Source organism: Pan paniscus, chromosome 10, assembly GCF_029289425.2.
Source record: "Pan paniscus chromosome 10, NHGRI_mPanPan1-v2.0_pri, whole genome shotgun sequence".
NCBI classification, from domain to species: Eukaryota; Metazoa; Chordata; class Mammalia; order Primates; family Hominidae; genus Pan; species Pan paniscus.
This window is the reverse complement of record NC_073259.2, coordinates 103,071,925-103,089,095: the sequence shown is the minus strand read 5'-3', so window position 1 is coordinate 103,089,095 and position 17,171 is coordinate 103,071,925. Positions and strand designations below refer to the sequence as shown.

Sequence of the window (17,171 nt, the reverse complement as noted above, 5' to 3'; positions counted from 1 at the left end):
GTATGTGGAGTAAAAATATGTGTGTTGATGGAGGGAGTGTCGGTACAATAAATTCGGGAAAGATTTTGCATTAAATAGAAAGTTGAACATGCATGAAGTTATCCTAGAGAAACTCACACATGTACCAGGGGGCATACAAAAATATTCATGTCAGCATTGTAAGAGCAAAAAAGGAACACTGTTCAAATATCCATTGACAGGAGAATGGATAAGTTAATTGTGGTATAATCACCCAATGGAATACTATGCAACACTAAAAAAGGAATAAACTATAAACATGGGTGAATCCCCAAAATACAATGTTGTATGAAAAAAGCCCAAAAGTATACAAAACCATAATTTAACTGGTTTACTGAAAACAGGCAAATACATTGTTGAGAGGTATTTATGTGGGAAAGCTAATTTTGTGAAAGCAAAGGAAATAATTAATACTAAATTAGAATACTAGTTACTTCTGAAGGGGTAGGAAGAGGATAAAAACAGAATACAAGGGGCTTGAAAAGTATTGACAGAGTTCTAACTATTTGCTTTTAAACAAGCCATCCCAAAACGTAACGGTTTAAAACAACATGTACTGTGTTCATGAATATGCAACATGGACAGAGCTTGGGAGAGACAGCTTGTCTGCTCCTTTCAGCCACAGCTAGGTGAGCTCAAATAGTGAGGTTGGAATGTATGTAATCATTCACTCATATGTCTGGAAGTTGATAGTGACTGTTTGCTGGGACTTCAGGTGGAGCTGAAGCCAGAACACATAACTAGTCCTGTTTCCCTTCCTCACAACCTAGAGGCTAGGTTCCAAGAACAAGGGTTGAGAAGGCCACGTGGGAGCTCTGTTACCATTTCTTGCCTGGCATTAGAATTCATCCAGTGTTAGGCAGGGGATGCAGGCTCACACCTGTAATTCCAGCACTTTGGCCAAGGCGGGCAGATTGCCTGAGCTCAAGAGTTCAAGATCAGACTGGACAACATGGCAAAACCCCATCTCTACAAAAAAAAAAAAAAATCCAGGCCTGCTGGCACGTGCCTGCAGTCCCAGCTACTCGGGAGGCTGAGGTGGTAGAATCGCTTGAGCCTGGGAAGCGGAGGTTGCAGTAAGCCAAGATTGCACCCCTGCACGCCAGCTTGGGTGACAGAGCAAGACTCCATCTCAAAAAAAAAAAATGAAAAAAACACTAATTCAGTGTCTTCTGCTGCATTCTACTCATCGAAGAAGTCACAAAGGTCTGTGCTGATGGAAAAGGAGGGGAAATAGACTCCACCTCCTGATGATGAAGTGGCAAGCTTCTGGAAGAGCATATGGAACCAGAAATACTAGAAATGTTTCCCTCATTTGGGGGAAAAAATATTCCATCTCAGCAGCCTCACTTGGAAACCCAGGTAGAGAAGGCTTACCTGGACAAGATTGGGGCCTGGGAGGTGGGGGTGGTTTTCATCTTATGGAATTGTTTACAAATTGATACATAAGAAATCATAAGAAGTTTAAAGGATTGTAACATCTTAAGCTGGGCATGGTGGTGCACGGCTGCCCTAGCTAGTCTGGAGGCTGAGATGGGAAGATGGCTTGAGTCCAGGAGCTGGTGGATGCAGTGAGCTATGATGATGCCACTGCAGTCCAGCCTGGGTGACAGAGTGAGACCCTGTCTCTAAAATTTGAAAAAAAAAAAAAAAATGGCAGGAGGGTATCATCTTGGACCTTCAAACTTGTATGGGCAGGAGATGGCTAAGAAAACTACTCAGCTACAGACTGGACTCCATTTTGTGGGAAATGAAGGGTAATTTCCATGTGGCTGCTGGAGGAAGTGTTGAGAGAGGAAGTGCCAGGGAAAAGCCAGATGGTCTTTTCTAACCTACCCTCAGAAACCAAGCAACATTGCTTTCCATGTCCTTTTATTTATTGATGCAAAGACCCACCCACATTCAAGGGAAGATAAACTATGCCCATTGACAGGAAAGTGGGAAGATTCTGGAAGAGTTTAGGGAATCAAAGCTGTTTTTTCAGCCATGTTTTTTGGAAACGTGAATCTCTGATACTATTCTACTTATTAAGCTGACTGTAGATTCTTAAGATCAAATAGGCACTTTTGTATATTTCCCAATATTTGATAGAAAAATAAATCCTTATGTGGAAAAAATGAGGTGCTGTTAGATCTCCAGATCTCCTCCACAATTCCCTGTATCCAAGGGAGGGGAGTAAGCCCTTGAGAAGTTGTAAACACTAAATTGTCCTTACATGGATATGTAACAGAAAATTTAGTAAACTGTATATGAAAAATGGAGCAGGAAGTGGGTGGGGGGAGCTAGGTGTGAGGAGGGGAGTGTGTGAAAGCCCTAAAAGTCCTCACCTATGTTGAGAAGTCAACAAATAATGCCTAAAGTTGGAAAAACTCTAGAAATACTATAAGCATGTAATTTAGAAATATGGTAGGGAATAACTAAGCTAAAAGGGTTGGAAGTAGTTGTTGCTAGGAGTGGGAAATCAGTTCAGAAAATGGAACTATATGATTTCTTCAGTGAGGTACATATGTTCAATGTACCAAATTTAAGAGGGAAAATGATCAAAATGGATGAGCTAAATTGAAGCTAAGATCATTGAAGAAAGAATTAAGGCTTCTGGCAATGTTTGTTCACATGAACATGTCGGTATTATCCAACTGAATTCTGTATATCTCTTTAACTTTAGTTTGTTCTATAATAACAATGTTGATACCAAGTTAATGACAAAAAAAAAAAATCAGAACAGGATACTATGAAAAAGAAGAGAGACCGGCCAGGCACAGTGGCTCACACCTGTAATCCTAACACTTTGGGAGGCTGAGGCAGGCGGATCACGAGGTCAGGAGTTCAAGACCAGCCTGACCAACATGGTGAAACCCTGTCTCTACTAAAAATACAAAAATTAGCTGGGTGTGGTGGCACGCGCCTGTAGTCCTAGCTACTTGGGAGGCTGAGGCAGGAGAATCACTTGAACCTGGGAGGCGGAGTTGCAGTGAGCCGAGATCATGCCACTGCACTCCAGCCTGGGCAACAGAGCGAGACACTGTCTCAAAAAAAAAAAAAAAAAAAAGGAAGAGAGATTAAAGAAAGAATTCTTTCTTTCTTTCTTTTTTAAGTGTTCTTTAAACTAAAAATCATGTTGAAAAAAATCTATCAGGACTGATGGACTGGACCTAGACAAGGAACAAATTAGTGAACTGGTACATAAATGCAAAGAAATGGTTCAGAATGTAAAGCACAAAGATGAAAATGGAAAATATGCAGAAAAAACAAAATCTTCAGGTAACGTTAAAAAGATATAGGGGATCAATCCAGAAGGGTCAATGTTCACCTAATACCCAGATTTCGGAAAGAAGTAACAGAAAATGTAGGGGAAAAATTATTTAAAACAATTTCTACTGCTAAAAATGTCACATCTCCAAATTCAAAGATGATGCTGAATTCCAACAAACATCAACTACAAAAGCCCTAGATAAATCTTCATGAAATTTCAGAACTTTAAAGACAAATAGAAAAATCTGAAAAACTTCAAAAGATTGAAAAACAGGTTTTTAACAAATGAATTTGTATCAGATTGGCAGCAGGATTCTCATCAACTATGTTAGAGGTTTTGGGGTTTTGTTTGAGACAGGGTCTCACTCTGACACCCAGGCTGGAGTGCAGTGGCCACCGTCATAGCTCACTGCAGCCTCTAACTCCTGGGCTGTAGCAATCCTCCTGCCTCAGCCTCCCAAGTGGCTGGGACTATGGGCATGCACCACCACACCCAGCTAAATGTTAGCTATTAGAGGGCAATGGAGGAATGCTTTCAGAGTTCTGTGAGGAAACTATTTTGAACCTAGGGTTTTATGACCAAGTAAAGGATCAATCGAGGGAAATGTTATCTCCTACATGCATTTTTGAAAAAAGTCTCAAAAATGTGCTCTACCAAAACAAAAAAAAACAAGCAACCCTAAATGAGAGAATTCTAAGAAAGAAAAATGTGCAGGATCCAAGATAAAATAAGACTCATTTATTCAGAAACACAATGAAAAGAAATCCCAGAATGATCATCCATTCACGCATGAGGCCTAAAGGCAACTGATCAAAATTAGAACAGGAAGTCAGAATGTTCTGTGAAAAATTTGCTCAAGAAGACATATGTCTCTATTGTTATTTAGAAGTAATTTATCAAACTAACCTTTATTGAGTACTTATGATACACCAGGCACTGTGTTAAGTTTTTTATGTACCTTATTTAATGCCTACAGTGATCTCATGAGGTGGGTAATATTATTAACCCCATTTTACAAATGAGTAAGGCATAAGCAACTTGCTCAATATAGCTAATTAGTGATTGATAGGGTTTGGCTGTGTCCCCACCCAAATCTCATCTTGAATTGTAATCCTATAATCCCCACATGTTGTGGAAAGGATGCTTTAATTATGGGAGCAATTACCCTCATGTGCTCATGATAGTGGGTGAGTTATCATGAGATCTGATGGTTTTATAAGGGGCTTTTCTCCCTTTCCCTCTGCACTTCTCGTTTCTGCCACCATGAGAAGAGGGATGTTTTTGCTTCCCCTTCTACCCTGATTGTAAGTTTCCTGAGGCCTCCCCAGCCATGCTGAACTGTGAGTCAATTAAACCTCTTTCCTTTATAAATTACCCAGTATCAGGTATGCCTTTATTAGCAGTGTGAGAGGGTACTAATACAGTGATAGAGTTGAGATTTAAGCAACCATAAACCCTGGAGTAGGGCTCCCCAGAAGAAAGGCTGATTGCAGGTCCAGGTAGGAAATGTGTAAGATGAGCTGGGAACATCTTGTCACACCAAAAATAAAATAATGATAATAAAACTATCAAAGATGACTAGATTGTGTCTCAGAAACTCAGGAACCAACCTGAAGAGGTCTCTACTAACCAAAGATAAAACAATTTAGTAATTGATTAGAATAATAACTGCAATGGGTTGAAATATATCAAACATTTAAATCTATAAGTACATATTGTACTTTAAAAATGCTAGAGACACCAGGTGCAGTGGCATGTGCCTATAATCCCAGCTACTTGGGAGGCTAGGATGGGAGGATCACTTGAGCCCAGGAGCATGTGACCAGCCTAGGCAACATATTAAAACCCTGCCTCGGTTTGAAAAAAAAAACAACAAAACCTAGGGACAACATAATCATAAAGAAAATACCTATAAAAGATACACAAAAGAAAATGAAAAAGGAATGGCAAATTGCTACCAAAAAACCAATGAAACACAAGGGAAGGTGGCAAGAGAGGAGAGAGAGACACAACAGCAAAAAATACAGAAAACAATTAACAAAATGCCAGTAGTAAATCCTTCCCTATCAGTAATTACTTTAAATGTACAAGAATTAAACTACCCAATCAAAAGACAGGGTAGCTAAATGGACCAAAAAAAAAAAAAAAAAAACAACAAAACCCACCAGAATCTAACTATATGCTCTCTATAAGAGATTTACGTAGGGTAAATGTAAGGACACACATAGGTTGAAAGTGAAAAGACAGAAAAAGGATTTTTAATGCAAATGGTAACAAAAAAAGAGGAGTGGCCATACTTATATCAAACAAAATAGACTTTTAGGTGAAAAACTGTCACAAGAGACAAAGGGATTACAAAATGATAAAAGGGTTAATCCACTAGGAAGATATAACAATTAAATATGCACCTAACATCAGAACACTCAAATATAGGAAGCAAACACTGACAGAATTGAGGAGAAATAGAAAAAGTAACACAACAAAAGTAGTTTTCAAAACCCTACCTTCAATAATGGATATAACACCCAGACAGAATATCGAAAAGGAAACAGAGGACTTGAACAATGTTCTAGAGCAATTGGACCTAACAGACATACAGAGAACATGCCACCTAACAATGAGACAATACACATTCTTGTCAAGCATACATGCAACACTGTCTGTGATAGATTACATATTAGGTCACAAAACAAGGTTTAACAAATTTTAAGAAGATTGATATCATACCAAGTATCTTTTCTGACTACAGTGGAATAAAGCTAGAAATCAAAAGCAAAGGGCTGGGCACAGTGGCTCATGCCTGTAATGTAATCCCAGCACTTTGGGAGGCCGAGGTGGGCTGATCACAAGGTCAGCAGTTCGAGACCAGCCTGGCCAACATAGTAAAACCCCATCCCTACTAAAAATATAAAAATTAGCCAGGTGTGGTGGTGTGTGCCTGTAGTCCCAGCTACTTGGGAGGCCGAGGCAGGAGAATCGCTTGAACCAGGGAGGCGGAGGTTGCAGTGAGCCGAGATCATGCCACTGCACTCCAGCCTGGGCAACAGAGCGAGACACCGTCTCAAAAAAAAAAAAAGAAAAAAAAGAAAAAGAAGTAAAAAAACGAAAATTGGAAAATCCACAAATGTGGAAATGAAACAACACATTTTTTTTTAATACCAACCAACCAAGCAGCAGTGATAAACAAAACAGTCTTGAGTAACCAATGCCTCAAAGAAGAAATTAAAAGGAAAATACTTTGACAAATAGAAAACACAGGGCAGGCATGGTGGTTCACACCTGTAATCCAAGCACTTTGGGAGGCCAAGGTGGGAGGATTGCTTGAGGCCAGGAGTTTGAGGCTTCAGTGAGCTATGACTGAATGACTGCACTCCAGCCTGGGCAACAGAGTGAGATCCCATCTATAAAAATAAAGAAAAAGAGGCCAGGCACGGTGGCTCACACTTGTAATCCCAGCACTTCGGGAGGCCGAGGAGGGTGGATCACGAGGTCAAGAGATCGAGACAATCCTGGCCAATATGGTGAAAACCCGTCTCTACTAAAAATATAAAAATTAGCTGGGCATGGTGGCGCATGACTGTAGTCCCAGCTACTCGGGAGGCTGAGGCAGGAGAATCACTTGAACCCAGGAGGCAGAGGTTGCAGTGAGCCGAGATCACACCACTGCACTCCAGCCTGGCAACAGAGCGAGACTGTCTCAAAACAAACAAAAATTTTAAATAAAGAAAAAGAAGAAAACATCTGAACAGATTCATAACTAGTAAGGAGATTAAATCAGTAATCAGAAAACTCCCAACAAAGAAAAGCCAAGGAACAGATACTTCACAGGAGAATTCTAGCAAACATTTGAATTAATTGAAAAGTTAATACCAATCCTCAAATTCTTCCAATAAATTAAAGAGAAGGTAACACTTGGCTGGGCACAGTGGCTCGTATCTGTAATCCCAGCACTTTGGGAGGCCGAGGTGGGAAGATCACTTAAGCCCAGGAGTTTGAGACCAGCCTGGACAACATAGTGAGACCCCATCTCATTAGAAAAGAAAAAAGAAGAAGAAAGAGAGAAGGTAACACTTTTTTTTTTTTTTTTTTTTGAGATGGAGTTTCACTCTTGTTGCCCAGGCTGGAGTGCAATGGTGCAATCAGCTCACTGCAACCTCCACCTCCCAGGTACAAGCGATTCTCCTGCCTCAGCCTCCCGAGTAGCTGGGGTTACAGGAGCCCACCACCACACCTGGCTAAATTTTTGTATTTTTAGTAGAGATAGGGTTTCACCATGTTGGCCAGGCTGGTCTCGAACTCTAGACTTCAGGTGATCTACCCGCCTTGGCCTCCCAAAATGCTGGGTGGGATTACAGGCATGAGCCACTGCACCTGGCCAAGGTAACTCTTTTAAACTCTTTTTTTTTTTTTGAGACAGAGTTTCCCCTCTGTCACCCAGGCCACAGTGTGATGGTGGAATCTCAGCTCACTGCAACCTCTGCCTCCCAGGCTCAAGCAGTTCTCATGTCTCAGCCTCCTGAGTAGCTGGGATTATAGGCATGCACCACCAGGCCCAGCTAATTTTTGTATTTTTAGTATAGACATGGTTTCGTCACATTGGCCAGGCTGGTTTTAAACTCCTGGACTCAAGTGATCCGCCCGCCTCAGCCTCCTAAAGTGTTAGAATTAGAGGTGTGAGCCACCACGCCCAGCCTAAACTCATTTTATGAGGCCAGCATTACCCTGATACCAAAACCACAACAGATACTACAAGAAAACTATAGATATCCTTGATGGATATTCATGTAAAAATCTTCAACAAAAATACTCACCAACTGAATTCAACAGCACATTAAAAGGACTATACAGCTGGGTATGGTAGCTCACTCCTGTAATCCCAGCACTTTGGGAGGCTGAGGCGGGTGGATCACCTGAGATCAGGAGTTCAAGACCAGCCTGGCCAACATGGCAAAACCCTGTCTCTACTAAAAATACAAAAATTAGCCAATCATAGTGGCAAGTGCCTGTAATCCCAGCTACCTGGGAGGCTGAGGCAGGAGAATCGCTTGAATCCAGGAGGCGGAGGTTGCAATAAGCTGAGATCGCACCACTACACTCCAGCCTGGGCAACAGAGTGAGACTCTGTCTCAAAAAAAAAAAAAAAAAAATGGATTATACACCATGGCCAAGTGGGACTTGACTTATTCCTGGAATGCAAGGATGGTTCAACATACAAATATCAATCAGTGTAATGTACTACAAATGGTTTGCAACTGATCATGACCTGACTTACAATTTTTTTGTTTTATGATGGGTTTATTGGTGTTTACAATGCATTTTTTTTTTTTTTTTGGTTTTTGGTTTTATTTTGTTTTTGAGACAGGGTCTTACTCTGTCACCCAGGCTGGAATGCAGTGGCATGACCTTGGCTCACTGAAACCTTTGCTCCCCAGGTTCAAGCAATTCTCCAGCCTCAGCTTCACAGGTGCATGCTATCATGCCCAGCCATTTTTTTAAAAATTTTTTGTAGAGATGGGGTTTCACTATGTTGCCCAGGCTGGTCTTGAACTTCTAAGCTCAAAGCGATCTGCCTGACTCAGCCTCCCAAAGTGCTGGGATTACAGGTGTGAGCCACCCCACACCTGGCCTCGGTACATTTTTTATTTATATATTTTTTATTTACAATGGGCATGTCAGAATGTAATGCCATTTTAAGTTGAGAGGCACATTAACAGAATGAAGAACAGAAACCATATTATCATCTCAATTGATATAGAAAAAGCACTTGGCAAAAACACTCAACAAACTACGAATGAAAGGAAATTATCTCAACCTAATAAAGGCCATGTTTGAAAAGCCCACAGCTAACATCATATTCAATAGTGAAAAACTGAAAGCTTTTCTTCTAAGATCAGGAACAAGGCAAGTATGTACATTCTTGCCACTTCTATTCAACATATTACTAAAAGCCCTTGCCAGAGCACTTAGGCCAAAAATAAATAAATAAAAGCTGAAAATTGGAAAAGAAGGGCCAGGCACGATGGCTCATCCTGTAATCCCAACACTTTGGGAGGCTGAGATGGGAAGATTGCTTGCTTGAGGCCAGAATTTCAAGATTAGTCTGGGCAACACAGCAAGACCCTATCTCTACAAAAAACTTTTTAAAAATTAGCCAGGCATGACGTTGCATGCTTGTAGTCCCAGCTGTGCATGAGGCTAAGGCAGGGGGATCACTTGAGCCCCAGCTTTGGTGACAAGGGTGAAACCTTGCCTTAAAAGAAAAAAAAGGAAAAGAAGTAAAATTATCTCCATTAACAAATGATGTGGTATTATATGTGGAAAACCCTAAGGATTCCACCAAAAAATGGTTAGAACTAATAAATAAATTCAACAAAGTTGCAAGGTACAAAATCAACACACAAAAATCAGTTGCCTTCTAAACACTAACAATGAACAACTCAAAAAGGAAATTAAGAAAACAATCACATTTAAAATAGCATCAAAAAGAATAAAATATTTAGGAATAACTTAATCAAGTAGGCAAAAGACTTATATACTGAAAACTACAAAACAGTGCTGAAAGAAATTAGATGTAAATAAATGGAAAGACATTCGTGTTTGTGGATTGGAAGACTTAATATTGTTAAAATCCCATACTACCCAAAGTAAGCTACAGATTCATTGCAATACCTATCAAAATCCCAGTGCCATTTTTCTTTGCAGATTTTTTAAAAGTCCTAAAATTCATACGGAATCTCAAAAGACCCTGAATAGACAAAACAATCTTCAGAAAAATAAAGCCGGAGGCCTTCCACTTCCTGACTTCAAACATTGTACAAAGATGCGGTAATCAAAACAGAGTGGTATTGGCATAAGAACAGACATATAGACCAACGGAGTAGAATAGAGAACCCACTTCCTGACTTCAAAACATTGTGCAAAGATGCAGTAATCAAAACAGAGTGGTATTGGCATAAGAACAGACATATAGACCAATGGAACAGAATAGAGAACCTAGAGTTAAACTCTCAAGTATCTGGTCAGGTGATCTTTGACAAGGGTACCAAAGCTACATAGTGGGGAGAGAATAGTGTTGGGAAAACCGGATATCCGCAAGCAAAAGAATGACGTTCAACCTTTACCCTACACCATATACCAAAATTAACTCAAAATGGACTAAAGACCTAAATGTAAGACCTGAAACTATAAAACTCCTAGAAGAAAACAGGGGAAGCTTCATGACATTGGATTTAGCAGTGATTTCTCAGATGTGATACCAAAAGCACAGACAAAGTAAAAATAGGCAATTGGGGCTACATCAAACATAAACTTCTGCATAGCAAAGGACACAATCAACGGAATGAAAAGATGACCTAGGGAACGGGAGAAAATATCCACAATACATAAAGAATGCCTACAACTCAACAACAACAAAAAAAAAAACCTGATTCAAAAATGGGCAAAGGACTTGAATAAACATTTCTCCAAAGAAGATATACAAATGGCCAACAAGCATATGAAAACATGGTTAACATCAGTAATCAGGTAAATGCAAATCAAAACCACAATGAGGTATCACCTCATCATCCATTAGGATGCCCACTGTAAAAAACAAATGAACACAGGTTGGGCGTGGTGCTTCACGCCTGTAATCCCAGCACTTTGGGAGGCCAAGGCGGGTGGATCACCTGAGGTCAGGAGTTCGAGACCAGCTTGGCCAACATGGTGAAACCTCGTCTCTACTAAAAATACAAAAAATAGCCGGGGGTGGTGGTGGGCGCCTGTAATCCCAGCTACTCGGGAAGCTGAGGCAGGAGAATCGCTTGAACTTGGGAAGGGGAGGTTGCAGTGAGCCGAGATCGCACCGCTGCACTCCAGCCTGGGCAACAGAGTTAGACTCCGTCTCAGAACAAACAAACAAACATGCAAACAAACACAGAAAATATGTAGTGTTGGTGAGGAGGTGGAGAAATTGGAACCTTTGTGCATTGTTGTTAGTAATGTAAAATGGTGATGCTGCCATGGAAAACAGTATGGGGATTCCTATAAAAATAAAAAATAAAATTTCCATATGATCTAGCAATCCACTTCTGGGTATATATCCAAAAGAACTGAAAACAGGATCTTAGAGATATCTGCACACCCGTGTTCACTGCAGCATTATTCACAATAGCCAAGAGGTGGAATCAGCAGAAATGTTTATGGACAGATAACTGGGTGGCATATACATACAGTGGAATATTATTCAACATTTATAAAAAGAAGAAAATCCTGTCGTATACTACACTATGGATGAGCCTTGTGGATATCATGCTAAGTGAAATAAGCCAGGTCCTAAAAGACAAACACCTCATGATTCTACTTATATGAAGTATCTAAAGTAGTTAAACTCTTAGAAACAGAAGTAGAATGGTGGTTGGCAGGGGATGGAGAAAGAGGAAAAAGTTGTTCCATGGATACAAAGTTTCTGTTTTGCAAGAAGAATAAGTTCTAGAGATCTGTTGTGCAACAATGTGCATGTGGTTAACACTACTGTACACTTAAAAATGGTTAAAATGGTAATTTTTATATTTTGTGTTTTTAACCACCACTACCAAAAAAAAAAAAAAAAAGCTAGGGAACTAAATTGTTATTTTGAAAACATACATAAGGGAAAGAATCGGCTGGGTGTGGTGGCTTACACCTGTAATCCTAGCATTTTGAGAGGCTGAGGCAGGAGGATCACTTGAGGCCAGAGTTCAAAACCAACCTGGGCAACATAACAAGATGCCCATCTCTAAAAAAAAAAAAAATTAGCCAGGGGTGGTGGCACATACTTAAATGGGAGGATTGCTTGAGCACAGGAGTTTGAGGCTGCAGTGAGCTATGATCACACCACTGTATTTCAGCCTGGGTGACAGAGTGAGAGCCTGTCTCTAAAATTAAAAAAAAAAGAGAGAGAATCAAGCACCCATACTGCCTTTCCTATATTAATTGTATCTCAGGAGCCAAATAGTTGAAGGGAGGTTTCTCTTTGTAGAAGAACTGTGGTTAACAAATGAAGTAATATTGAAATTTTTTAGGCTCAAGCGATGCTCCCATCTAAGCCTCAGCCTACCGAGTAGCTGGGACTACGGGCACGCGCCACCACATCCAGCTAATTTTTAATTTTTTTTTTTTTTTTTTTTTTTTGTAGAGACAGAATTCTCACTGTGTTGGCGAGGCTGGTCTCGAACTCCTGGGCTCAAGCGATCCTCCCTACCCGGCCTCCCAAAGTGCTGGGATTACAGCAGTGGGCCACCGCGCCCACCAGAGACAATTATTTTTAGATGAGGAAACTGAAATTCCCAAAGGGGGAATCCCCGTGTGAGAAAGCCTCGTGTAGGTGAGCTTTCCAGCATACGCCCGCCTTCTAGATTTAACCTCTGAAAACTGAATTTTAAGGTACCTTTGCTTCCAGGGGAAACCAATTCTGCCTACTTGGGAAGCCAGAACATGACCGCGTAGGCAAGACCACGTCTGGCGTTCGCGTGGGAACCTTCTGGGCGTGGGCTTCCTGCGGCTGAGTGGCAGCTTCCATCCGGTGGGTTTTGCTTGCCGCACCCGGGAGGCGGGGCCAGCGGGGCAAGATGGAGTTAGTGCAGGTCCTGAAACGCGGGCTGCAGCAGATCACCGGCCACGGCGGTCTCCGAGGCTATCTACGGGTTTTTTTCAGGTAGGCGGCCAGAGCCATGCTCTTGGCCTCTGGGGCTGGACTTTCGCTGGCTGATTTCTTGGAAGGGGTCCCAGGCTCGGGTCACCTTGGAGAATCCACAGCTCTTGTCAAGGACAACCGCCCCAATCTCTGCCTTGCCACCCCCAGGCTGGTCTCTGTCCCATATATCCCCGAGACAAGACCGAAGCTATCTGTAGAGTCAGAGCTGTGACTCGGAGGCAAGGGCATCTGGGCTCCCCTCTTTTCCTACGCCCTGGAGAGTAATGAGCATTACAAGACATTAACTCAGTGACCTTGGTAAAGTTTTTTTCCCTGCACTGCCGTACAGTTCCCTGTCTGTAAGGCGTTGAAGGTAATAATAATGGTCCCTTCTCTTCCTGACATTCACTGATCCCACGAGCAGCATAGTTTCGCGGAAACCTAAATGGAGACCCAGAGTGGAATGAAAGAGCCTGGAGACCTTCGTATCATTGTAAGAAGATGAAATCCTGTGGCTTTTTGATTTCCTAAAGGTTTTGCTAATTCCAGTGCCTCCTGGCTGAGGGATAGTAGATACAAGTAGTCCTGTAATCTGAAGAGACTACATTTATATTTTTAGTGTAATTTGGGCACATCAGTTGTCAATTCATCTTTTCCCATCCCCAGCACTTCTTCATTTTGCTAGTTGATGCAGCAGCCCTTGTGCCTGAAAGTTGTTACTCTCACTTTATTTCCGTTTATGTTTTGAACTAAGAATCATTCTAAAATGTCTGTTTTCTTTTGGGTATTCACAGGACAAATGATGCGAAGGTTGGTACATTAGTGGGGGAAGACAAATATGGAAACAAATACTATGAAGACAACAAGCAATTTTTTGGTGAGTGCAGTATTTTTTAGTATGAATAATTGGATTGGGATTGGGATTTGATTTGAGTCTATTTTCCATATTATGCAATGAGCTTTTACAAAACAACTGGAAAAGGATGAAAAACTCAATAGAAAATGAAAAAAGATAATTTACAGAAAAAAGAAAAGTAAATAGCCAATGAAGGTATGGAAAAATGCTCATTCTCACTTGTAACAACAGAAATACAACTTTAAAAACAGTGTTATATATTTTTCACCTATCAAATTTTGAAGTGTTTTTCTTCTTCTTTTTTTTTTTTTTTTTTTTTTTTTCTGAGATGGAGTCTCGCTCTGTCGGCCAGGCTGGAGTGCAGTAGCGCGATCTCGGCTCACTGCAACCTCCGCCTCCTGGGTTCCAGCGATTCTCCTGCCTCAGCCTGCCTGAGTAGTTGGGACCACAGGCGGGCGCCACCATGGCCGGCTAATTTTTGTATTTTTTAGTACAGATGGGGTTTCACCATATTGGCCAGGCTGGTCTTGAACTCCTGACCTTGTGATCCACCCGCCTTGGCCCCCCAAAGTGCTGGGACTACAGGCGTAAGCCACTGCGTCCAGCCTTGAGTATTTTTCAAGCTGATAAATCCCAATGTGGGCAAAACCATATAAATATGTAGGTTAATGCAGTCTTTTTGGAGGGATAATTTGGTAATATTTGTAAAAATTTACATTGCACATACCCTTTGTCTCGGCACTTCCACTTTTAACAATTAATTCGGCTAGGCGCGGTGGCTCACGCCTGTAAGGCGTGTGGATCACGAGGTCAGGAGATCGAGAGCATCCTGCCCAACGTGGTGAAACCCAGTCGCTACTAAAAATAAAAAAATTAGCTGGATGTGGTGGCGTGTGCCTGTAATCCCAGGTACCTGAGAGGCTGAAGCAGGAGAATCGCTTGAACCAGGGAGTCGGAAGTTGCAGTGAGCCCAGATCCCGCCACTCTACTCCAGTCTGGCAATAGAGCGAGACTCTTATCTCAAAAAAGAATTAATTCTACAAATATTCTTGCAAACCAAACATACATCACAGCATTGTTTTATTATATTTTAAATTTTTATTTATTTATTTAGTGTTGAGACAGGGTCTCGCTCTGTCACCCAGGCTAGAGTGCAGTGACTCGATCATGGCTCACTACAGCCTCAACTTTCTGGGCTCAAGCTGTCCTCCTACCTCAGCCACCCAAGTAGCTGGGATTACAGGCATGTGTCATTATGCCTGGCTAATTGTTTAAAAAATTTTTTTTTTGGAGAGACGAGGTCTTGCTATGTTTCTTAGGCTGGTCTTGAATTCCTGGGCTCAGGTGATGCTCCCACCTCAGCCTCCCAAAGTGCTGGAATTACAGGTGTGAGTCACTGTGCCTGGCCACAGCATTTTTGTTTTTGTTGTTGTTATTTTGAGACAGGGTCTCACTGTCGCCTAGGCTGGAGGCAGTGGTGTGATCTTGACTCCCTGCAGCCGTGACCTCCTGGGTTCTAGCCTTCCTCCTGCCTCAGCCTCCTATGTAGCTGGGACCACAGTCATGCACCACCACACCTGGTTAATTTTTTAATTTTTTTAAAGAGATGGGGTCTCACTTTGTTCCCCAGGCTGGTCTTGAACTCCTGGGCTTAAGCCATCCTCTTGTCTCAGCCTCCCAAAGTGCTGGGATCACGGGCATGAGCCACCGTGCTAGTAAATTTTAAAAGCAACATTAGTGTGCATAAGTTGGATACTGATGAATTAAACATTTTTTAGAATACTTTGTTTTTTTTTTTTATTTTAAGTTCTAGGGTACATGTGCACAACGTGCAGGTTTGTTACATATGTATACGTGTTTTGGAATACGTTGTTGTTAAGAATGATATAAACCTATAAATTTAATATAGAGAGATGTCAAAGATGTGTGTAATATAAAAAAATTCCAGTAGCAGAACAATGTTTGGTATCCTTAAAAGGAGAAAATACATGCTTTTTGTGTGCATGTTAAATTTTGGAAGGAAACTCAATAAACTCATAGAATCAGATGATAGAGATTCAACATTCTGCCCCTCCACTTTATAACTTTGTGACCTGGTTAACTTAATTAACTTCCCTAACCCTCAGTTTTCTCATCTGTAAAGTAGAATAATAATAATATGTGCCTCATAAAGCTGTATTAAAAGATGAAAAGTGAATGGGAGGAACTTACTGTGATGTAGGGTTTCTCAGCCTCAGCAGTGTTAACACTATGGGGCAGATAATTCTATTCATTTTTTTTTTTTTATTTCAATAGTTTTTGGAGTACAGGTGGTTTTTGGTTACATGGATAAGTTTTTTAGTGGTGAGTTCTGAGATTTTGGTATATCTGTCACCCGAGCAGTGTTACACTGTATCCAGTATGTAGTCTTTTATCCCCTTGAGTCCCCAAAGTCCTTTATATCATTCTTATACCTTTGCATCCTCATAGCTTAGTTCCCACTTGTAAGTGAGAACATACGATATTTGGTTTATCATTCCTGAGTTACTTCACTTAGAATAATGGCCTCCAGCTCCATCCAAGTTGCTGCAAAGGCCATTATTGCTTTCTGTTTTATGGCTGAGTAGTATTCCATGGTGTATATATACCACAGTTTCTTTATCCACTCATTCACTGATGGGCATTTAGGTTGGTTCCTTATTTTTGCAATTGCAAATTGTGCTGCTATAAACATGTGTATGCATGTGTCTTTTTCATGTAATGACTTCTTTTTCTTTGGGTACATACCCAGTAGTGGGATTGCTGGATCAAATGGTAGTTCTGCCTTCAGTTCTTTAAGGAATCTCCTTACTGTTTTCCATAGTGGTTGTGCTAGTTCACATTCCCAACAGCAGTGTAAAAGTGTTCCCTTTTCACCACATCCACACTACCATCTATTATTTTTTGAATTTTTAATTATGGCCATTCTTGCAGGAGTAAGGTGCTATCTCATTGTGGTTTTAATTTGCATTTTCCTGATAATCAGTGATGTTGAGCATTTTTTTCATAGGTTTGTTGACTGTTTGTATATCTTCTTTTGAGAATTGTCTGTTCATGTCCTTTGCCCACGTTTTGATGGGATTGTTTTTTTCTTACTGATTTGTGTGAGTTCCTTGTAGTTTCTGGATATTAGTCCTTTGTCTAATGCATAGTTTGCAAATATTTTCTCCCACTTTGTGGGTTGTCTGTTTACTCTGCTGATTATTTCTTTTGCTGAACAGAAGCTTTTTAGTTTAATTAGGTACCATTTATTTATTTTTGTTTTTGTTACATTTGGGTTCTTAGTTATGACTTCTTGCCTAAGCCAATGTCTGGAAGAGATTTTCTGATGTGATGTTCTAGAATTTTTATGTTTTCAGGTCTTAGATTTAACT

The 17,171-nt window shown here is 40.8% G+C and overlaps 1 protein-coding gene across 2 annotated transcripts in view; it reads left to right on the top strand.

Moving 5' to 3' along the window:
• The first annotated feature begins 12,430 nt into the window (after window positions 1-12,430).
• Window positions 12,431-17,171, top strand: part of NDUFA12 (NADH:ubiquinone oxidoreductase subunit A12) — a 37,664-nt gene continuing 32,923 nt past the window's right edge. The window contains exons 1-3 of one of the 2 annotated variants that reach the window (XM_003808262.4): window positions 12,431-12,614; window positions 12,690-12,944; window positions 13,718-13,800. In XM_003808262.4, coding sequence (XP_003808310.1) covers window positions 12,859-12,944; window positions 13,718-13,800 — 169 coding nt within the window. In that variant the 5' untranslated portion in view covers window positions 12,431-12,614; window positions 12,690-12,858. Of the gene's footprint in view, window positions 12,615-12,689; window positions 12,945-13,717; window positions 13,801-17,171 lie in introns of those variants that run through there. The other variant, XM_057299504.1, reaches the window with a different exon arrangement.